Source organism: Podarcis vaucheri (genome assembly GCF_965113315.1).
Source record: "Podarcis vaucheri genome assembly, chromosome: 3".
In the NCBI taxonomy this organism is placed as follows: Eukaryota; Metazoa; Chordata; class Lepidosauria; order Squamata; family Lacertidae; genus Podarcis; species Podarcis vaucheri.
In genome coordinates this window covers 82929878-82954137 of record NC_138761.1, presented here as the reverse complement: position 1 = coordinate 82954137, position 24260 = coordinate 82929878, and the positions used below count along the sequence as shown (strand labels likewise).

The 24260-nt window shown below is 44.6% G+C and overlaps 1 protein-coding gene across 1 annotated transcript in view; it reads left to right on the top strand.

Moving 5' to 3' along the window:
• The window catches only part of HTR1E (5-hydroxytryptamine receptor 1E), a 29170-nt gene extending 20529 nt beyond the window's left edge, over positions 1-8641 (top strand). Inside the window, exon 2 of the mRNA XM_082217067.1 lies at positions 6255-8641. Within this exon, the coding sequence (XP_082073193.1) occupies positions 6429-7523 (1095 nt within the window). The 5' untranslated portion in view covers positions 6255-6428 and the 3' untranslated portion in view covers positions 7524-8641. The remainder of the gene's footprint in view (positions 1-6254) is intronic.
• The last annotated feature ends 15619 nt before the right edge of the window (positions 8642-24260 follow it).

The following is a 24260-nucleotide window of genomic DNA, read 5'->3' as shown; positions in this document are numbered from 1 at the left end:
GCTCTAGTTGAGGCCAGCCTAACCTCTCTGTGGCCTGGGACCTTCAGGGTGTTTGTATTTGCAGACCGTAAGTTCCTCTGTGAGACATACCAGGAAAGGCGGTCCCATAGGTACGAGGGTCCTAGGCCGTATAGGGCTTTAAAGGTTAAAACCAGCACCTTAAACCTGATCCTGTACTCCACCGGGAGCCAGTGCAGCTGGTATAGTACTGGATGAATGTAATCTCGCAGCGAAGACCCCATAAGGAGTCTCGCCGCGGCATTCTGCACCCGCTGGAGTTTCTGGGTCAGTCTCAAGGGCAGCCCCACGTAGAGCGAGTTACAATAATCCAGTCTGGAGGTGACCGTCGCGTGGATCACTGGGGGTAGGTCAGGGCGAGAGAGATAAGGAGCCAACTGCTTAGCTTGGCGGAAATGAAAAAATGCCACCTTTGTTATAGCTGTAATCTGCGCCTCCATAGAGAGGGAGGTATCGAAGATTACACCCAAACTCTTAACAGACGGTGCTGGCACTAATTGCACCCCCGCAAGAGATGGGAGTTGCCCCCTCAATCCCATATCATCCCGTCCCAGCCAGAGGACCTCTATCTTCAAAGGATTTAGCTTCAACCGGCTCCCACGTAACCATCCAGCCACAGCTTCCAAACATCTGGTCAGTGTGTCTGGGGCCGAGTCAGGATGGCCATCCATCAACAGATAGAGTTGAGTGTCATCAGCATACTGATGGCAACCCAGCCCAAAACTCCGGACAAACTGGGCGAGGGGGCGCATAAAGATGTTAAAAAGCATCAGGGAGAGTATCACACCCTGAGGCACTCCACACACCAAGGAGTGGCGCGATGACAATTCCCCCCCAAGAGCCACCCTCTGTCCCCGACCTGAGAGAAACGAGTGCAGCCATTGAAGGACTGTGCCCTGGATCCCCACGTCGGCAAGGCGGTGGTCCAGGAGTTCGTGATCGACCATGTCGAAGGCTGCTGACAGGTCTAGAAGAATCAGCAGCCCCGACCCACCTTGATCCAGCTGCCTGCGGAGATCATCTGTTAGGGTGACCAGAGCCATCTCAGTCCCATGACCAGCGTGGAAGCTGGACTGGAATGGATCCAGAGCCGATGTTTCATCCAGAAACCTACCAAGCTGTTCAGCAACCGCTCTCTCAATCACCTTACCCAGGAACGGAAGATTCGAAACCGGGCGGTAATCTAAGGGATCTAATGATGTTTTCTTTAAGAGCGGGCGCACGACTGCCTCCTTCAGTTCCCCTGGGAATATGCCGGATGTAATGCAGTCCTTGGTTCTCAAAGGGTTCCCAAGCCTGGTCAACACCAATTGTCAGTGCTCTCCACAGTCTCAAGCAGAGGTCCTTTCTGTTATGTATTGAAGTTCTCACCCTGGCCACCAGGGGCATTGTGTATGTAGTTTTCACTCAGGTCCACATCAGTTAATTTAGGCGGGAAACCCTGGGGTGGTGTTGTTACGATGTTGACAGCCGGCTGCCTATAAAAGCAGTTCAGTTCAGTTCCAGCTTACTTGGAGAAATCTCTGTGTCGTCTGCTTTGTCAACCCGCTACTTAATACTTCCCACTGCCTATTTCAAGATTGTTTTAACTGGAAGAACCTTCTCTATGCAATGCATTTGCTTTATCACTGAGGTATGATCCTCCTGAGAGCTCACAAACAGGGTATAAAAATTATGGCTGCTGCCACCACCCAGTCATTTGCCTCAGCACTTACTACACAGAGGTTTGAATGTGGACATTCCATTTAACAATCATAGCTCATAACTATTGATGAATGTCTTTGTATAGCAATATGTCTATTTTTAAGAGTCATTTAAGCTGCTAGGAAGCATAACCACAGTGAATGTTTTTAATAGTTTCCTGCCACACATCTTATAGTTAGCACTTTGTGAGAACTGAGTTCCTGCTGGGAAGGGAGATAGGAAGAAGACCCCCACCTAACCCTCAATCAGCTGATCAGTGCCAGGCATTGATTTGGTAGTGCATACAATAGAAAGGGCAGAATCTCTGCATGTACATTGCACAGCTGCTAATACTGTCTGGGGTATCCCGCCTCCCACCTCCTCCTCCTCAGCTTTTGGGCTGCTCATGCTAATTTTTGCCACATAATTTCACATTCTGATGCAACAAGCAAGGATTCAGTTCACAAATCAAGCTGTCTTGACTTGGTTCTTTTTTGAAAGACAGAATAACATGTTGTAAATAAAATCAATACATCTAGAAAGCAGAAGCCAGAAGACCCATTTTAACAGACAAGTCAAAACCAAGATGTAAATATTGACTAATGATAAACAGTGTGTGCCTGGGGACCTTGAACTAATTTGGTACGATTAGCTCTGGGTTAATTCAGCTAGCATTATTTCCCTCAAAGCTGAATATGTCAGAAATAAGGGTGGAAGGTTTTCTGTGAACGAAAACTCTGTGTGTTTGCGTGCAGTAGAACTCATAGAGCTCTAGATCTGAGTATTTAAATAATTATAATGCTACTGTTTTCGATAGCCTCAAGTGACAAGGCAGAAGTTGGTTCCAATTTCTTTATTTTTTACCTCATTTACTGCATACTTCTCATTCAGTTCTTTGATTTTATTCAAAATATGGGTCACCCTGTATAGATTTTATAAGAACAAACAGCAGCAAGATTTTTAATCATGAGATTTAAATAGTGTGGGAGACAGAGCATGGGAAATTTGTTTAGGAAATGTAGGTCAGATCTGAGAAACATAGATGGTATTCACCTAAGTAATAAGTGTAAGTGAAAAGACTTCTGTTTGCACAACAGAACTTCTGTCCTGTCCTCTCCACATTCATGCCTCATGTGATCCTCAAATCTGCTCTAGAGGTTTGGTGGAACCCCCAGAACAGATGTAGGGGCTGCACAGGGGAAGAAGAAGGGTAGAAGTCCCATTGTGGAAGCACACAAGGAGCTACTTAGCACAACCCATAGCCAATTAAAGAACTTGAGAAAATCCACATTAAAAAGGAGTTTGTTACAAGATCAAGTAGTCCAGGACCATGGAGAGCAACCCAAATCAATATCTGAACCAGCCAGCCACAATCTGGTGGCCTTCCGATTTTGCGACTACAACTCCCATCAGCCCCAGCCCATTGTGGTCAATGGTCGGGGGGATGGGAGTTGTAGTTCAACAACATCTACAGGGCAGCAATCCAGGAAAGTCCAATTTGAACAATAGAAGAGAAGACCGTAACTCTTTTTATTTATTTCACAAAACTGTATATATATATATATAAAAGACCTCAAATTGGTTTACAAAGAGTAACTAAACATTATGTTAGCCATGCCTTCAAATGCATGCTTTTAAAAAAAAAAACATTGCCACTGTGGGGACCCGGTCCAGACTAGGAGTTCCTAATGTGGGTGAAGAGGGTGGCATTCAAGTAAATGAGATTTTCCCCCAATGCAGATTGCAGGTGTGGGAATGCAATCCAGATTGGGATCATAGTAGGGTACAAATGATTAAACCCCATCCGGCCACCCACACTAGACTCCCCTGTCAGAATTAGGCCCCCGCACTGTCATTTTGTGTTTTAAAAAGACCCTGAACTTAAAAGCGCAGCTGCATAACTCATGTGATACTTGCTTTCCTCCTAAAAATCCAGAATTACATGTTTAAAGCAAATGCTTAGAAAAGTGGGCATGTAAGTAATATATTCAGTTGTCTATACAAGATCCATATTAGCCTACCAGCTGGAATGGTTCACCTATATCAATTACATAAAACACACAGAGGAATGATGTGTGACCGTCAGGCAACCTTGTTTTCCTTTTCCAGATCTCAGTAGTGCTCAATGTGTAAAATATTCAGTGCTGGGAATCTATGCTCTCTGAGCTGGAAGCCTTTTCCCATGACCCCAGATATATAAGTGTTGTTCTAACAACTCATATGTAGACGAAAAGCACTCTGCACCTGTTCAGAGGCACGATCCCATTCTATCAGTGTATAGATTCAGAGAAAAAACACAATTAATGACTAATTTGGAAGACTGAGGTCCCACCTTTTTAAAAAGATTCCTGCAGCCTATCACTGGTGAGTCACAGAAAATTAAGCAGTGAAGCTGGTTCTGCCTGCTGTTCTTCCTGTGAAATATGGCACCATGTGACCAGAATATGTTCCTTAGGATGGGAACTAACCCCTTGGAAGTGTAAATTCCAATATATTGTTGTAAAATACAAAATAGTAGGGTTCTAGAACATTTGCAGGGAAGAAAGGCGTATTGCTTTTCTTTAGGAAGAACTATTAATTAAAGTACACTACATGTTCCATTTTGTGTTTGACTCCTTATAATGAACAAAATTCAGTGCTTCCTGGTTTGTGTGTGGGTAGACTACAAGCAACTCTCTGATTTAAGGTCTGACCCTCTGCACATTTCAAACATTCCCACACTTGGTCAAAGGCAAGTTATCCTTTTTATTTATAAAACGTGATGTTTCCTAAAGACAGTGCTTCCCTGGGGAAAAAACAGAACCATTCCAAATGTGCTGAACTTCAATGAATCTCAGAGGCTTGTGTGTTTTTAACAGGATGCTCCTTGGGGAGTTCTTGTGGTTTGCCTCCATTTTGCTTTGAATGCTTGTTGCATGGAACCTTTCTTTGGGGGAATATCTGAATCCACAACCTATAGAAATATTGCCATGTATCAGGACTTGGGCGTGCCCTGACCCCAGAGCCTAGGAGTTGTCAGGTGGAAATTCAGTCCATGCACCACCGATATCTAACTCAGGCCAAAGGAAGGCACTGCGGGTCTGCCTGACCATCAGTGAAATCTCCTAGCAGCTATAGGCCAGAGCAAGTCAGGTGATGCGTCCTGGCCTCATTGTGCTTTTTGCCCTTCAGGAGCTGCCTGTCTTCGTACCTCCACCCCCTAAGCACACAGTTGTGCAAAGCCTGATATAATTATTTCCTTCACAGGAAGCATGTTGTTATTAATATAATAATATAGCCATATTCAAATCTCTAAATGGCTGTCAAATGGAAGATGACGCAGGCTTTTTTTCTCCTGCTCTGAAGAGTAGGGCCCGAACCAAAGCGGCTTCAAATTACAAGAAAGGAAATCCTGACTTAACATCAGGAAGACCTTTCTAACATATATGAGAGTCTCCACAAGCTGGCTTTTCATTTCTCTTGCAGCCCAACAAGTTCCTATATCTCAAGCTATAAAGAAGCTGAAAGTCTAAACATCTTGTTACAAATGATCATCCAAAGTCATGTACAAAGACTAATAGTGACTGAAAGAATAGTTCTAAAAACACGATTAAAGCTTTAGTGCTTGTCAGTGAACTCTCACAGCAGTGGTCTGCATCCATCAAAGAAAGCAGCAAAGTCGCAGGCAAAAAAAGTACATATGGCTGTGGGTGTTGCAAAGACTTACTCAGTGGGATACATGGCACGTTCACAATAATTAGAGCACACCGCATAAGCTCTGAAAACAGGAATGGGCTGTGTACACAAAATTATATTTTTGAGGTGAAAAATCATTAAACCTTTGCTTGACAGCATCTTATTATAAAGTCTGTATTTTTAGACTGTTCAAAAGATTGACACCTAAATGTGAAAATATGTTATGAAAAGCTAGCATGCATTAGCTTAAGTATGGCTTTTCTGAAACATTTTACCTCTTGAAGATACCACTTGAAGTAAGTCGATTAATTTGCTTGCATTACCACAAATTTTGTATAGCCATGAAGAATAAAGTTCAGATTTGACTCTGCTATGAATGTATTAAACATCAGATTTATCTGAGTCAGAACTTACTTACAGAAATCTCTAACACAACCTAAAGTTCTTAGGAGAAGCTTCCCATTTTATTTTATTATTTTTGGAATCCCTATTAAGGGTTTGTCATCATGCGAAGTTTGTTTTGCAGATGCGTGAAGCAGTGCCTTTTCTGTTGTGGCACCCCGGTTGTGAAATGTGCTACTTACAGAATTCCACCTGTTTACATCACTCGTTAACTGTAGGTGCCTAAGCAATCCTTTCTATTCCACAAAGCCTTCTGCAGTGGGTCGCTAAGGAGGTCTTTGGTTGTTTCATAATTTAGTCTGGGTGTTCAATTTGTATCTTGTTTCAAATATTGCATTTTTTTAAAAAAAAAGAATCTTTTTTTGCCGCTTTGGGTATTCTTTAAAACAAATAAAGAAAAGCAGTCTTTAATACTTTATAAATAAACCAATAAATTTGGAAGATCTGCTATTAATAAACATCCTTTTATCTTCCAGGAGCAAGCAGCAAACTGGAGGGCAAAGCAAACTGGATCTGAGGGGAAATGTGACATTAGGATTTCGTATTCCAACTCCGAAGTATCCTTAGTGATCTTCCAGAATGGAGGAACTTTAAATCTTGGCACTGCCAGGACCTAGGAGGCACCGAACAGTTTGTATTGGTCTGAAAAGATGAATCACACCAACTTCACACCAGAAGCCGACGTGGCTGTCCGATCCAAAACTATCACCGAAAACATGCTTATTACCGTGTCTCTGTCGATAATTACAACCTTGACAATGCTGCTGAACTCTTCCGTCATTTCGGCAATCTGCCTGACGAAGAAGCTGCACCAGCCTGCCAACTACTTGATCTGCTCGCTGGCTGTTACGGACCTGCTTGTCGCCGTTTTGGTCATGCCCTTGAGTATCACATACATCGTGATGGAAAGGTGGACTTTGGGATACTTCCTGTGCGAGATATGGCTGAGCATAGACATGACCTGTTGCACGTGCTCGATCCTTCACCTTTGTGTCATCGCGCTGGATCGATACTGGGCGATTACAAATGCGATCGAGTACGCCAGGAAGAGGACGGCCAAGAGAGCTGGAGTTATGATTGGCACAGTGTGGACAATATCCACGTGCATCTCCATGCCTCCTTTGTTTTGGAGAAACCACAGCGCCGATACCAATTCCAGCGAGTGTCAGATTCAACACAACCACGTCATCTACACCATTTACTCTACGTTTGGGGCCTTTTATATCCCTTTGACCCTCATATTGATTCTCTATTACAGAATCTACCACGCGGCAAAGAGTCTTTACCAAAAACGAGGGTCAAGTCGGCACCTCAGCAGCAGGAGCACCGACAGCCAAAACTCATTTGCGAGTTGCAAGCTCACGCAGACCTTCTGCGTCTCAGACTTCTCCACATCAGACCCGACCACGGAATTTGATAGGATGCATGCTTCGGTGAGGACCTCCCCCTTTGACAACGACCTGGATTTGGTTGGAGACCGTCAACAGATTTCCAGTGTGAGGGAGCGAAAGGCTGCACGCATCCTGGGCCTCATTTTAGGCGCCTTCATTTTGTCTTGGCTGCCATTTTTTATCAAGGAGCTCGCTGTGGGCCTTCAGCTTAGCACCGTCTCGGCGGAAGTGGCTCACTTTCTGACGTGGCTGGGTTATGTGAATTCTCTTATCAATCCTCTCTTGTACACTAGTTTTAATGAAGATTTTAAACTTGCCTTTAAAAAACTCATTAGATGCTGGGAACACTCTTAAAAATGATTGTGGACAGCTACCATGTGACTTATTGGCCTTAAATATGAGCTGTGGGGGAGGGAGGGGATATCTGAAACTGGAAACCTGTTTGAGTTTATTTATTTATTAGCTTCGTTTGGAGGTTTTTTGCTCATAAAAAAGGGCTTTGTTTTGCTTGTCTTTTAAACTTAATTGCTCCTTAGCTTGTAAATCTGTACTGCTGTTTTCTACCTCTCTGTACCATGAGCATATGAGTTTCTATACTATGAGTCTGAAATACATTTAATTACACAGGCCTCTTCCCCCCACACCGCTCTCTTATTTTAAGACAACATGCAAAATAAAGAGCCCTGTTCAAAAGTTGTATTGCTGCCACTTTTAATAAATGAATAGCCCTATTCCCCCTCCCAGGCACACTGACACTTCAGAATAGCAGCCGTTATTTACAACAGAGGGCCTAGTACACAGACCCACTCCTCGTTCTTGCTCAAACTAGCCTAGCCTGAATGTGATCTGGTGCCTCTCCCTGTAAACATTGGCTGACATGCCATGGGGGATGGGAATGAACCCGCTTCTAAAGCACAGCTGTGCCTGTGAGAGAGAATACCTTATAATTTCTTTCAAAAATTATAACTATACAGACAGGCATGCTGTATATGTGGTCATATCCAAAGCAGTCAGCCTCTTCATGCAAAAACTTTCACCTGTGCAATGGAGCTTCCTGTCAGGACTGGCTCCAGGTTTTGGGGGGCCCTTAGCCCTCCTCTTCCTCTTTGGCCCCCCTCTTGGCCCCAACCATGTGACCAAACTTTATACAGGCAGGAGAGAGTTTTAGGACACGATAACTGTACATTGATTAACATTTCCACATGCAGTGCTATTTTTATAGAAAAAGAGGTGCCAACACTCACCCTGAATGCCTCGCTTGTTCTCTTAGAATGCCAATGGCACCTACCTGAGGGGTACCGGAACTTAGTTCTGGCGAGTTCCAGCAGAAAAAGCCCTGTCTACACAGAAATAAATCCTTCTGTATATGAAGGGCCTGATGAGCAGGTACAAGATTGCAGCCGAAATTGGTTAGTCTTGCAGGTGCTATGCAGGACTGTTCGCAAGAAACCTAAAAAGCTCCCCTCCACCCCAGGCTGTTCACTTCCACATCTTTTTTTCAAGAATGTGAAGTAAGGTGAAAGGATATTAGTGGCTTAGGACCTCAAAGACCAGGGTCCAAATCGCCACTCAGTAATGAAGTTGACTGGGTAACCCAGGGCTAGTCTCTGTCTCTCAGCTGAGACCTCACAGGGTTGTTGCGAGAATCCAATAGGGGAAGAGAAGAAGCATGAATGCAACCTTGAGTTCCTTGGAGGAAAGTTGGGGCATCAGTATAATAAGAAGCAAATAAATAAGTCTGTCTCTACCCCGCAGGTCCCAAAAGCCTAATAATGGTCCCACTAAATCCAATAAGGCCATAACAAGCTGGGGATAATAATTTAATCCTAGAATTTAAAGAGACACGCCTTTGAAGAGATACACATAATTGGCGCATAACAAGAAGAAACGAAACAGGTGAGTTCCCTCTGGCCCATGAGGCTGCAAACCAAGCATATTACCTGCCAGTAAGCCTCATTCAACACAGTGGGAGTTCCTTCAATTCAATATGCATTGGATTATGTAATGATAGGTAGGTTTCACCTTAACAATGTCTTCTATGAAGTAGTGAAGGCAGGGAGGAGAAAGAGTTGTTAACCAAGAATGCATGCATGCTTGTTTTCTCCCCAGCAAGTGAACCAACCGCTCTTCAGCTCTCTCCAATGGGTTAGGAGGACTACCTGGAAATGGGGGTTGATGCTGGAGGGCAAAAGTAGCAAAAAGTTGCTAATGGGGAAGAGGTGTAAGGGTGCTCAGATCAGCTTCCAGCTAACAGTCTGGCTCTCAGGTCATGCTGGTTTTCCAGCAGCAGCAGCAGCATTTAGCAGGAATAAGTGCACGGCTTGTGTATGTCCCCCAGTAGCTGGGGGAACCCCTAGAACAGATTTGGGAAGTGTTAGGGCACACAGTGAGAGGACATTCCATCATTCTGGCAAAAGTCTAGGGCAACTTTGTTGGATACAACCCATTATTGATTCATAGGGCTGATTTTTTTAATACTTCTATAAATGTATTTTGTGGTCATTACTGAATACTTTAAAAATCCCAGTCATGGGAATTATAAAGCAGAAATTTGGGGGCAACAGTAGCAACTTCCCATTTCTGTTTTGTAATCACCACAGCTTGGGTTTTCAGCGTCTTCCAATAATGACCTTTTCCCTGAAGAATTACATGTCTCCTGCAGAATTAAGGAGCTGGTACACAGTAGTAAAAGGCCACGAGTGATCCTTACTCATTATGAGATATGCTACTGCAGGTTCAGAAATGGTGCTAATTGTTCTTTACAGCTGCTTCCACATCTGTGCTGGTTGCTACATAAACTGTAATATTCAGTACAACATAATCTTTGATCTCTCTCTCTCTCTCTGCCATCCATACCTTCTTTCAAATTGTCAATTAGCATCAGACCTAAGGCTGTACATAATTAAAACAAAGAAGATGTTTATTCTTTGCCAGATGGCTTGAGATTACACGATTAAAATATTTGTGAAGCACAAAGCCACATTTTCTAAACAGCATGACGAATGAAGATGCATGTGTCTTCCTAGCCGCTTCAATGCTAGCCAGGGATGAAAAGCAAAAGTGCTATTGAAGTATAATCTCAGAGGTTCTTAGCCAGATGTTTTCAGCAAAAGTGTCCCTCTGCCAATTTCTGCAAGTCCTGACTCAAAGGTAATAGCAGAATATCTACCTTTTGATCACAATGGATTGGAGGGTGGCCTTGCAGCTGGGGGCGCAGCTACGTTGCTAACTTTACAACTGGGGACAATGTCTGACTTGGCACGTGAGGTTTGCACTAGAAGAGGTGAAACAGATTAGGCTCAAGGCAGAGTCACAGAATCACACAATTGTGGAGTTGCAAGGGACCACGAGAGTCATCTCGTCCAACCCCCTGCAATGCAGGAATATTTCACCCAACGTGGGGCTCGAACCCGTGAGCCTGAGATTAAGGGTCTCATGCCTTGACCCCTCTATCCAGGCTGCAACTTCTGACTGGCTCTCCTCTCATGCTTTTTTTTGTTTGGCTGGCTGGCTGGCTTGTGCCCTTGAACTGCGATCATAGGAGAGAGCAATGTAAGCTGGAATGTAGGCTACAGTACAAAGGTAAAACGCACACCTGTTACTCTCTTGCTTCTGGTCACAGGCACCGAGGAAAGGACCATCCATTAGGCAATGTGAAGCCATTTGCTTCAGGCAGTAGATCTGACCCCTGTCCCAACCCCACCATTGCGCTGCTGACCTGGTTTGCAGAAGGTGGCATTGGGGGGTTATTGGGCAGCATCGGGACACCTTGCCTACAGTGGAAAGCATCTTTGGCTGAGCCTGCACCCATCAGTCGCATGCAGCCCCTTCCTGAAGGTTGTGCAGCCCTCAGGCTGACAAACACACCCACCGTGTGAAGCAACTGCCGCTAATGCCTCTTGGCTTAGCTTGTATTATTACAAGGGATGAAAATGAAAGCCAATACAGTGGTACCTCGAGTTACGTACTTAATTCGTTCCGGAGGTCCAGTCTTAACCTGAAACTGTTCTTAACCTGAAGCACCACTTTAGTTAATGGGGCCTCCTACTGCTGCCACGCCGCCGGAGCACGATTTCTGTTCCCATCCTGAAGCAAAGTTCTTAACCCAAGGTACTATTTCTGGGTTAGCGGAGTCTGTAACCTGGAGCGTATGTAACCCGAGGTACCACTATATGCAGTTACATCTCAGGGAACCAGGCTCCTGTAGCAATAAGAGATATGTATCATTCCCAAGGTAAAGGAGTTCTGCCCTTGTCTGCATCTGACCAGCAGCTTCATACCTGAGGCTTTCAATTTTTTCCCTCTCTCCCCTAGTTACCTAGTCATCCCCCCCTTTTTTACTGCCTTCTGCTCCCATGCTTTTCACAGTAGCTTAATTTGCAAACATTTCCAGTTGATAATGTTTATCTCCATTCTGTTAAAAGCTTCACCAGTTGAGTTCTGCAGAATCGCTGGTGAAGGCCAGGCCAGGCTTGGATTGGCTTGGCTTGGCTTCATTTGACAACCCAGCTATTAATTCAGTGTGGAGTATAGGTAGGGAACTCCACATTATGTCAACAAGAAACATCAACATACTTTAATGGGTTTGCAGACTGTGGCAATACCACGCCAGATCAATGGCTAAAGAAGTGATGGTACAAGAACCAACAACCACAGAGAAACGCAGTAGCTAACAGTGGAGGGCAGATGGGTCACTGCCTCATCAACTCAGTCTGCCCTCATCCAGCCCCCTACCCCTACCCTCTGCCCCTCCCTGCCTTCTTACTCAGAACCAGGCCAAGGGGTCGTAATGCCTGTCTATCTTCTCCCTCAGTGTCTCCCTTGTAGAGCTCAGGAAGGAGGAGAATGGGGACAAAACTGGAATTGATTGGCTCTTTCTATCCTTAGCTCTAGCTCCACCTACTGTTTGTCTCCCTGCCTTCCTCCCTATCAGTTCCAATGGGTACTAGCCACCACTGTTAGCTATTTGAAAGCAACAGCACAGAAGAAGAAATTAAATAAGAGGAAAACATGGAATACTATCTTCTTTCATTATTCTTAAAAGAGTTTTACAAGCCCAGAGAGCGACAGAGTTCAATTGTATAGGTGACAATCAAGCTTTTGATACCTGCCCCCATCTCCATGGCATATAATGATAAGATTAAGAACTAGGGTTTTTTTCCCCTTTAAAAAGGTGAATATATGAAAGAGGACGCTAACACGGAAAGAAGTGCTTCCATTTATTCCACCTTGAAGAGAGCCATTAACCCAATACAAATAGCATCCTCCATTAGTTCAGACTAAAGTGTTTATTGATGACACACCTTCTGAAGGTAATGAGAACAAGCGCTGGTCCTATTCAGTGAATGAGAGCAAACAATGGCAGCACCAGTTACTACTCAGAATCCGGTCAATTGAAATGTTGTGTTGATAACAATTAAGAGAGAATCAATGCATCCCTTACAGTTTGTAGCCATTAAACCCAGAATGCAACAGCTGGGATTTCTCCTTGGGGCTGCCTGAGCCATCTCCCATGAGTGGCCACAATTCACAGCAGCTGTTGCCAAGAAAATGATGTATGCAAAATCCTCTGAATTATATCCAGGCTAGGTAGCTGGCCAGAGCCAGACATTCAGCAATGCTTTGAGAACAAAGCAGAAGAAATGTGCTCAGTAAAATGGAGAATTGCTCCACAAGGAGACCCCGTAAGTACTGGAACTGCAATAGAACCCCTTTGCCCAAACTGGTTAGCATCCCTGCAAGAAGCAGGAAACATGGATCCTTGGAAGCATCTGATTCCTTGGTTCACAGGTGGAGGTATGGAAAATGCATGTTTAAGCCGGGCTCCAGGGATTTCTCACAACCCCATGTTCATCCATGTCCTTATTTCAAACTGAAATCCAAGCAGGTGGATGAGACTGGCGGCATTTCGTCTGCACATGCATGTGTGGGATGAGCAAGAAACATCATATTCGCTCATGCCCTGCTTGTGGGCTTCCCACAGGCATCTGGTTGAGCACTGTAAGAGCAGGATGCTAGACTAGATGGGCCCTTGGCCTGATCCAGAAGGCCCTTTTTAAGTTATTGTATGCCACAATTTGTACTCCCTAACTAGCTGTAGAGTAAGCCAGCGGCTTCATGTAGATGTTAAAAAGCATGGGGGAGAGGACGGAACCCTGAGGCACCCCACAAGTGAGGGCCCAGGGGTCTGAACACTCATCCCCCACCACCACTTTCTGGACACGGCCCAGGAGGAAGGAGCGGAACCACTGTATGACAGTGCCCCCAGCTCCCAGCCCCTCTAGACGGTCAAGAAGGATGTTATGGCTGTTGGTATCAAAGGCCACTGAGAGATCCAGCAGAAGTAGGAAACAGCTCTTACCTTTGTCCCTAGCCCGCCGGAGATCATCAACCAGTGCGACCAAGGCAGTTTCGGTCCCATGGTGAGGCCCAAATCCCGATTGGAAGGGATCCAAATGGTCCGCATCCTCCAGGCATGCTTGGAGTTGTTCAGCACCCATCCACTCAATCACCTTGCCCAAGAATGGAAGATTTGAGACTGGGCAATAGTTGGCTATATTGGCCGGGTCTAAAGATGTTTTTTTTAAGAAACGGTTTAATGACCGCCTCTTTCAGCAGCTCTGGAAAGGCTCCCTCACAGAGGGAAGCATTCACCACCCCACAGAGCCCATTGCCCAGCCCTTCCTGGCTCGCTTTTATTAGCCAGGATGGGCAAGGATCAAGGAGAGAAGTGTTCGGTTTCACTCGTCCAAGCAGTCTGTCCACATCCTCAGAGGTAACAGATTGGAATTGATCCTATGCAACTTGACTAGACAGGACTCTAGCACCCTCTCGCCCCGGCCCTGCTCCCACGGTGGAGTCTACCTCTTTCTGAATCTGAGTGACTTTATCTGCAAAAAACTGCAAAATCGTTGCAGGAGATCTTGGGGTCTTTACCAGGCCCCGATGGCAAAGGCGGTTCCATTAAATTGCGAACCACCTGAAATAGTCTCCTGCTGCTGTTTTCTGCAGATGCAATAGAGGCGATGAAGAAAGTCCTCTTCACCGTGGCTATCGCCACTTGGTAGGCTCAACGTTGCGCTCTAACCCGAGTCCAGTCCGATTCAAAATGAGTTTTCCACCACCTGGGCTCTAGCCGTCTCAGTGATTGTTTAATCACCCTCAGCTCCGGGGAAACCATGGGGCTGTCTGAGCTCCATGCAATGGAGAGGGCACTTCGGAGCCATACAGTTGATAGTCCTTTTTAACTCTGCATTCCAGCAGGCCACCAGGGAATCAGCGGAAAGGCCATCAACACAGGATAAAGCATCCCCTAACACTCTCTGGAAACCATTTGTATCCATTAAGTGGTGGGGGCAGACCATCCGAATCGGTCCCACCTCCCTGCAGAGGGGAAGGGTCACAGAGAAGTTCAGTTGCGCCATCATTCCTATTGCACAGCTTCTTGGCTCTCTCCATCTGATGACCAAATGCAAAAGAGGACAGGGATCCCTTGCTTCCAACAGTAGCACAGAAGATAAAATTTCAGTAGGCACACCTCTCTCCTCCTTCCTGCCGCATGTAGCAACATTCCTGAACTGTGGAGCAACGGAGGTCATTGTGAAAGTGGCCCAATGGAGCTTCTTGATTTCAACCAACCAGCCAAAACTTTAGGCACACATCTCTGGTACAAATTATCGCACAAAATGCTTCTTTTTAAAGCTTTGATTATTCCGGAAAGTGATCATTATCCCATTTCTACATATAAGGGAAAGGTTTGGGTGAAATGTCCTAACATCACACATAGCTAGGTGAAAATAGAAGATGGGGGGGGGGGACACATTAATTCCTTGCCCATGGCTCCCCCTACAGTCCAATTGAGGATTCTGCAGGTCATCCTCTCTTTACTGATCCTATCACACAAGAGCATTTTGCACTTACAGTGCTTATTTGTGATGCTTGGAGGTAGGTTGTAACATAAATGTGATGAAACAATACAACTTGGGACTTTTTCTGTGGCTTTATTTCCTATCAGGAACACATGGAACATAGTTTATATGTCTTTTTCTCTTCCTATGTAAGAGCCGCTTGGAACCAAATCTTAAAACAGGAGGTCAACACGTGTTCTGCTGACAGGCTAACAATTCTGCAAACCACTTTGAACTTGGCTCATGAATCAAATGCATGACCTTATGACCCATTTCTGTGTAGTTCACTAACAGCAGTAACATCCAGCTTCCCAGAGAGCCATACAGCAGAAGGAAAATCGCTTTTTCCAGAAGAAGAAATGGTGTCCGTGAATCACATTCTGTACCATTCTTTTCATTCATCATAATGTAATATGTTAAGAAAAGAATTCAAGATGTAACTGCAATCACTTTACACACACACACACACACACACATTTTAAAAGGAGAATAGCCTTGAAAGATTTCTTCTAAAAAATATAATAATGTGACCTGGAACTTAGATTTTAAAAATAATAAACAAAAGAACCTGAAGAATGAAACAGAGTGTAAACAAGCAATCTGATTGCACCTAGAGAGGTGTTGTTGTTGTTGTTTTAAAAAAAATCTTTATTTCTATTGTGCTGAGTGGCTGCTGCAGTTTTTGCTACAATAACATTCTCTTTCTCCGTCACTGTCTTTCTCCTCAGTGCCATTGTGCAACCCAGCATGCCAAAAAGCACAGAATGTGTTCCTTGAAATACTGGAGAAAGGCAAGAATGGTTACAAATGCAAAGCAAAGAATCTACCTGTTGTATGCTGAATGTCACTAAGCCAACCAACCAGGATGGCTGTAAAATATATGGATCCATTCTTTTGAGGAAGGACTTGTCAACCACGAGGAAACAATGGGTGAGATGATCATTAAGTCAGTCTCAGAGTAGAATCATGGAAGTCTTCAGTTCAGTGGGTATGCTCCAGGTATGACTGAGTCAGATACCACCCGATATATTTATTTGTTTTAATTGCATTGCTTACATCCCACATAATGGTGCCAAGTTCTCCAGGCGTCTTACAGCATAAAATGTATTCAGGTATAACTACAAAATAATAAAGTGCAATGCAGCATAAAAACTTGAGCAGCAGAGAGAAATCAACGAAACACCCTATCAGACTTAACAGACATAAACTCTTTAAAAACTGGGATTAAAAGCAAAAAGGTCTTCTCTTCTAGAGCTGATGACAAAGTATGTTCAGGGGACACTCTCTGGGGAGAACATTCCACAATTAGTGTGCCACCATTAAGAAGGTCCTCTCAACAGTAGCCACCTGTCATACCTTACTTACAGAGACACTCAGAGAAGGGCCTCTAAAGATGATCTGAGGAACCAGGTAGGTACATATGGAAAGAGGCAGTTTTGAAGCACTGGCACAATACATTAATTCACCTGGTCCAGGAGCTTCTCTGCACCAGCATGACATGTCTCCAGGCACAAGTAGCCCTTCCATGGAGGCTCCCTGGACTGACTCACATGTTAAGCACAGTGGTTTGGACCCAAACTAGTACGTAAGCTGCACTTGGTTCCTTTTGAAATCATTGGGGCTTCAGTCAGGGCTAACAGGATTTCAATTGGACCTAATTGCAACTAACTTAGTCTGGATCTAACCCAGTATAAACATCCCACCCTACCTGCCCCACATTTGTAGTGGCTTCCATGGGGAATTAGAGGGTTGTAACTATTCTGGTTCCACTAACACAGAAGGGACTAAATTTCCTGACCTTGTGTATGTGTGGCTTACATTTTAAATTTACTGACACTTGCTGCCTTACACATTTTTCTTTCCCATTACAAAAACCAGAAACAATCATGAGTGTATTTGCTATTATTGATCAATGTTAACCATGTTCACCCCAAATAAAATTAAGAACAGCTGATCCTTGTATCCTTCGATGATCTGAACAATGCTTTATATACTTGACACAGGGACGGATATCCCTGCTGCAATTCCCATTAAATGCAACTTACTGCATGAGTCATGGCCATTTTGAGTCACATCTGCACTGTATGTTTAAAATGACATCACATCCACACCATACATTGAAGGCACTCTTGTGCCTCTTTAGAAGTCATGGCTTCCCTCCAAGAAACCTGGGAGCTGTAAGTTTGTGCTGAGAGTTCATAGAATCATAGAATCATAGAGTTGGAAGAGACCACAAGGGCCATCGAGTCCAACCCCCTGCCAAGCAGGAAACACCATCAGAGCACTCCTGACATATGGTTGTCAAGCCTCTGCTTAAAGACCTCCAAAGAAGGAGACTCCACCACACTCCTTGGCAGCAAATTCCCTCCTCTGGACACGTTCCAGTTTGTCAGTGTCCTTCTTGAACTGTGGTGCCCAGAACTGGACACAGTACTCCAGGTGAGGTCTGACCAGAGCAGAATACAGTGGCACTATTACTTCCCTTGATCTAGATGCTATACTCCTATTGATGCAGCCCAGAATTGCATTGGCTTTTTTAGCTGCCGTGTCACACTGTTGGCTCATGTCAAGTTTGTGGTCAACCAAGACTCCTAGATCCTTTTCACATGTACTGCTCTCAAGCCAGGTGTCACCCATCTTGTATTTGTGCCTCTCATTTTTTTTGCCCAAGTGCAATACTTTACATTTCTCCCTGTTAAAATTCATCTTGTTTGTTTTTGCCCAGTTCTCTAATCTGTCAAGGTCATTTTGAAGTGTGATCCTGTCCTCTGGGGTGTTAGCCACCCCTCCCAGTTTGGTGTCATCTGCAAATTTGATCAGGATGCCCTTGAGTCCATCATCCAAGTCGTTGATAAAGATGTTGAATCAGAATCATGTTGAATAAGTTGTTATGGATCTCCATGGTTCTCAGAAAAGGAGCTCTCTGTTTTTGCATAAGGCAAGAAGTACTTCAGAATGCCTTGCAAAAGGCTCCTTCAAAGCACCAAAGGAATGAAGTACCAATAAAAAACAGGTGACAATGTGCATTCACTGACCAAAAATGCAGAGGGCATCTAATGCACTGATGCGGCTCTGTGTATACATGCCCAAAGCTTGACCACATCATCTCCAACTCTAGTGGTTTGAGATGCAAAAATAATTCACAGATTGACTTGAAAGAAGCCTCAAATCTCCACAAGGAAAACGGGTGCCATGTGGACTTTTTGGGGCTTTGTTGCGGAGAGAAGTAAAACACACCTCCTTCTTCAGGGCTCCTTCTGTTACAGATGGTAGGCAGACAGAATGTCAAAATACACACGTTCTCATTCAATTTACTTTTTAAAAGGAGATTATTTTAGAACCAGATCTGCTGTCGATTTCACCACTAGATGGTGGTCTAAAACTAACAATGAGCCCTTCTGGTGGCAAGGAAAAAGACCCTCCACTAGAAGATGGATAAAATAGTTATTGACAACTTTGATGCTCTCCTGGAATTGGGAATGTGAATAGAACTGTTGTCATAAAGATGAACTTCACTGAACACATGGCAAGAGCATACAATGAAAAATTATTCATGTTCATTTTTAAAAAATAGTATTATTGGTCTTCTTGCTGTTTTTGTTTAGTTCTTTAATTTCTTTCTCTTTTCTTACTGAGTGTTTAAATGGTAGGATGGGAGCTTGCAACAAGTTCTGGATGGGGTTGCACTAAGATCAGGTACAGAGTCTTAGAATGGTATTGGGCTAAGGTGGTGGCCAGGATTCATAGAATCATAGAATCATAGAATCATAGAGTTGGAAGAGACCACAAGGGCCATCGAGTCCAACCCCCTGCCAAGCAGGAAACACCATCAGAGCACTCCTGACATATGGTTGTCAAGCCTCTGCTTAAAGACCTCCAAAGAAGGAGACTCCACCACACTCCTTGGCAGCAAATTCCACTGTCAAACAGCTCTTACTGTCAGGAAGTTCTTCCTAATGTTTAGGTGGAATCTTCTTTCTTGTAGTTTGGATCCATTGCTCCGTGTCCGCTTCTCTGGAGCAGCAGAAAACAACCTTTCTCCCTCCTCTATGTGACATCCTTTTATATATTTGAACATGGCTATCATATCACCCCTTAACCTCCTCTTCTCCAGGCTAAACATGCCCAGCTCCCTTAGCCGTTCCTCATAAGCAGCTTAGGTTGGTAAACCTATCCAGCTTAGGTTGGTAAACCTATCTAGAGATGTCAGTCCTAGCTTCATTTCCACATATTTTGGTTATATCCAGACTAGATTACTGTGATTGCCATGAGACTGGCGTTGAAGATGAGCCAGAAACTGCAGTGGTTCAGAATGCAGCAGCAAGGATGCTGTTCTATTATACCATTTTTGTATTGGTTCCATGGTCTGCCTATTCCAGACTCAATTTAAAGTGCTGGTTTTACCATTTAAAACCCTAAACAGATTATTTGAAGGAGCACCTGCACCCACATGAACTTCTCCTAAGCTGAAATTGGCATCAGATGCCTTAGTCTTGGTCCTCCCTGTAAAGCCTATGGGGATTATGGGCTCCATTCTGGGCTGGGCCATGGGCAGTATTAAATTTTATTTTGTTAGAAAGTGTCTTAATTGCTCTATACAGTGGTGCCTCGCAAGACGAAAAGAATTCGTTCCGCAAGTCTTTTCGTCTTGCGATGTTTTTCGTCTTGCGAAGCACGGTCCGTCGCAACTGCGCCTCTTCAAGCGGCTTTAAAAAAAAGCGCAAGACATTTTCGTCTTGCAAAGCAAGCCCATAGGGAAATTCGTCTAGCGATGCAACGCAAAAACGGAAAACCCTTTCGTCTAGCGAGTTTTTCGTCTTGCAAGGCATTTGTCTTGCGGGGCACCACTGTATTCAGAAGAATCTCAAAGCAATGCATAGAAAGTAGAAATCAAATACAAATGGGGCAAAGATTCGAATGCTCTGAAGTAGAGGTCAAATACAACAGAACAGATAAACAAACATACAAAATAAGGATCAAATACTATACAAGCACTCAAATCAACATACAATATCAAAATAAAATACATTGTAAAGGTCTCACAAATATACCAAGTGTAGGTCAATTACAATACAAAATAACTCAAAGCAATACAACATACAGAACTCAAAGGCAAGATAAAAATAAACAATATCCAGATTAAGAATAAAATATAGCACGAAATATTAATAACCAAATTAAAGCCTTTTAACTCTTTTTATTAAATTATAGTATTTTGTGTTGTTCTGAAGTTTCATTGGTTTTAGCATTTTCTCTGTAAGATGCCTTCTGATGCCATTATGACCTGAAAGGGAGGTTAGAAAATGCATTAAATAAGTGCACTGCTTAGAATCTAAGTATTTATTATTATTATTATTATTATTATTATTATTATTAGAGGGAACTTGAAAATTTATCTAAATTCAAACTCTTGTTGATGCAGGAAATCACTGCTGCAACATCTTTGAAAGGTGGCCATCCACCCCCTTGGTTAAAAATCTCTAATTAAGAAGAACCCACCATTATCTTTGGCTGTCTGGTCCCCTGTCAAACAGCTCATAGCGTTGTACCAGTGTGTTAATTTGAATCCTCCCCTCTGGGGATGTGATGGCGCTTGAAATATTTGAAGACAGCCTTCATATTGCCTTTTCATCACCTCTTCTCCATGCTACATATGCCTGACTTGTTTCATCTTTCCTCATAGGTAGGTCTGCAGACCTTCTGGACACAATCAAGTTTGTTGATATTGTACTATTGGCTTGGAATAAAACACTTGATTAGAGACCTGGCAGTTAAACTGACCGCTCAGACATCCAAAACAGAATTGCTCTTTATAGGAACATTCCCAAGACAGCACATAAGACAAAACAGAACAAGATGATGAGAACCTCAGTTATGCACAAAGGATATGAAACAGCACCACCCTGTGCTAGGTGGTGTTACATATATAATCATTACAAATCTCCCCGCCCTCCTCTCTAAATTAAACAGATAACTGCATTTTTGTACGGTATATAATCTGCCAACCAGAAAGTTTATTATGTTTGTCTGCTCGCTGCAATTCCATTTTCAAAGGATAAGCATGTTTCACGGACAACTGAGATTGTGTTATTGGGCCATGCTATACCAGTACTGTCTGTTGAGGTTGTGTCATTTGCCAGGGGTATCATTTCAGAGTCATTAGAATTTCCTGGCAGTCCTTCTTCAAAGTCTGGACCCCCTTGAGAAGAAACAGGTTCTAGCTGCAGTATCTCCCCCAACACTTCCTTGGGGTTATCCTCTGGAGAATTTAGCTGACCCATGGCAATCAATTCACTTCCTTCTCTTTCAGTGTATCAGTTCTCTATGTTTACAAAGACTCATGAATGGCCTTTCTGTAGTAGTAAGGATAAGTTGCTAAGTTTGTTAACCTCTGTATAACCCCCATCCCGCGGAGAAAGGCTTATCCTCTAAACATAGAACTCGTTTGAGCAGATGAACATAAAAACCTTTCTGGGTGGCAAAGAAAGGTTTGGATTCTTTCCTGATGGTTCTTCCAGTTGCAGAGCCGCACTTTCTTGCCTTCCTGGATGGCAACAACATAGGCCCTAGTTCCTGATTCTAGTCTCCTTGCCTTCCTGTGTTGCACCTTGCCTGACTTCCCTGTTAAATTGATCTTGGAGTGTTTTCTGACCTTTTTCCTGGAACACATTTGGACCTAGGCTGATTCTTTGAGCTTGGCATTAGTTTGTTTGGGCAGTACTGGATCTGCAACTGTATCTTCATTGGTGACTGATTTGGTGGAGGCTAAGATCTCCCGTAGGGATGCGTGTGGTGCTGTGGGTTAAACCACAGCGGCTAGGACTTGCCGATCAGAAGGTCGGCGGTTCAAATCTCCACGACGGGGTGAGCTCCTGTTGCTCGGTCCCAGCTCCTGCCAACCTAGCAGTTCTAAAGCACATCAAAGCAGATAAATAGGTACTACGTCGGGAAGGTAAATGGCATTTCTGTGCACAGCTCTGGTTCATCAGAAGCGGCTTAGTCATGCTGGCCACATGACCCGGAAGCTGAACGCCGGCTCCCTCAGCCAATAAAGCGAGATGAGCGCTGCAACCCAATAGTCGGCCATGACTGGACCTAATGGTCAGGAGTCCCTTTACCTTTACCTTTAAGGTCTCCCATAACTGGAACCTTAGTCACTGAGGGAATCCCCTGGTGCATGAAAGAACAGACGGTCGAGAAATTAAAACTGAGAAATAAGGGAGATGAAGACCATAAGGAACTCAAACAGTAAGGACGACAATTCTTTTCTTGTATATAGGTTAGCCTCAGAAGAAGGGCATCACATATTGAGAATGTGAACCACTGTTTTAGCTGGGAAGATAAGGATATTTTGCAGTGCTGTATTGGGAGAAGTGACTCATTCACCCTGACTGAAATTAGAGAGGAAAGAGGAGATAAGAATCAATGGCACAGCAAATGCCAAGGCTGTGTGCCTCATCATCATGGTGGCTGCTGAAGCTGTCAACAGGAAGGCGTGGGTGGCAGGACAAGTAGTTCAGCCTTGGACATACTGAGTTTGAAATAATAAGGAGACCTTCAGGTAGGTGACAGGTAAGTGGAGATGCAGAACTGGGCAGTAGCAAAGAGGCTCTGTGTTAGAGAGATATAGCTGGGTACAAACAGCAGATCCAAACCCTCAGGATAAAGCCAGTAAGCTAGAAAAACAATATTATTACCGTATTTTTCGCTCTATAGGACACACTTTTTCCCCTCCAAAAATTAAGGGGAAATGTGTGTGCGTCCTATGGAGCGAATGCAGGCTCCTTGGCTTCAGCGATAACAACGCGAAGCCTCCGAAGCACAGAGGGAACGCTCCCTCCGCGCTCCGGAGGCTTCCCATTGCTTTCGCTGAAGCCTGGAGAGTGAGAGGGGTCGGTGCGCACCGACCCCTCTCACTCTCCAGGCTTCAGCAAAAGCAACGGGAAGCCTCCGGAGCGCAGCGGGAACTCGCACTGCGCTCCGAAGGCTTTGGGTTCCTTTTGCTGAAGCCGGGAGAGCAAGACTCTCCTGGCTCCAGCGAAAGGAACCCGAAGCCTTTGGAGCGCAGCATGAGGTCCCGCTGCGCTCCAAAGGCTTCAGCCATGTGCCTGCCTGGAAGCCAGAGGAGGAACAGAAGGGTCTCCTTCTGGTCCTTCTCCAGCTTTGCTTGAAGGGGCGCTGCGCAGTTCTCCCTCTCTGCGCAGAGCCTCTCCTTCAGAGGAGAGGCGCTGCACAGAGAGGGAGAACTGCGCAGCACCCCTTCAGCAACGCGCCTGCCCGGGCTTCTGCCTTAGCCATGCGCAGCCTCTTCGGGCAGGGGGAGCCTTCATCCCACTGCCCTGAAGAGGCTTGGTGCGGTTATTCCAGAAGCCAGAACAGCCACACGGTATCCCAGAAGCCAGATCCCTCTTGCTGTTCTGACTTCTGGGATTCAAAATATTTTTTTTCTTGTTCCCCCCCCCAAAAAAAAAAAAAAAACTAGGTGCATCTTATCATCTGGTGCATCCTATAGAGCGAAATGAGTTCCTTCCTCTCGGGGTTGAAAACTTGGATTTTTCATATGAGAAATGAGTTGTAAAATAAGTGAAGAACACAGGAACAGGAGTTAGGGGTGGTATAGCTTTTTAAGAGGGACGCGGGTGGCGCTGTGGTCTAAACCACCGAGCCTCTTGGGCTTGCTGATCGGAAGGTTGGTGGTTTGAATCCCTGCAACAGAGTGAGCTCCCATTGCTCTGTCCCAGCTCCTACCAACCTAGCAGTTCAAAAGCCTCTGGGACCATATAACACCGGTTCTGAGAGATCTGCATTGGCTCCCAGTATGTTTCCGAGCACAATTCAAAGTGTTGGTGTTGACCTTTAAAGCCCTAAACGGCCTCAGTCCTGTATACCTGAAGGAGCATCTCCACCCCCATCGTTCAACCTGGACACTGAGATCCAGCGCCAAGAGCCTTCTGGCGGTTCCCTCATTGCGAGAAGTAAGGTGCCAGGGAACCAGACAGAGGGCCTTCTCAGTAGTGGCGCCCACCCTGTGGAACGCCCTCCCTTCAGATGTGAAGGAAATAAGCAGCTACCTTATCTTTAAAAGACATCTGAAGGCAGCCCTGTTCAGGGAAGTTTTTAATATTTAATGCTGTGTTGTTTTTAACATTTGATGGAGCGATGCCCATAGTGGCTGGGGAAACTC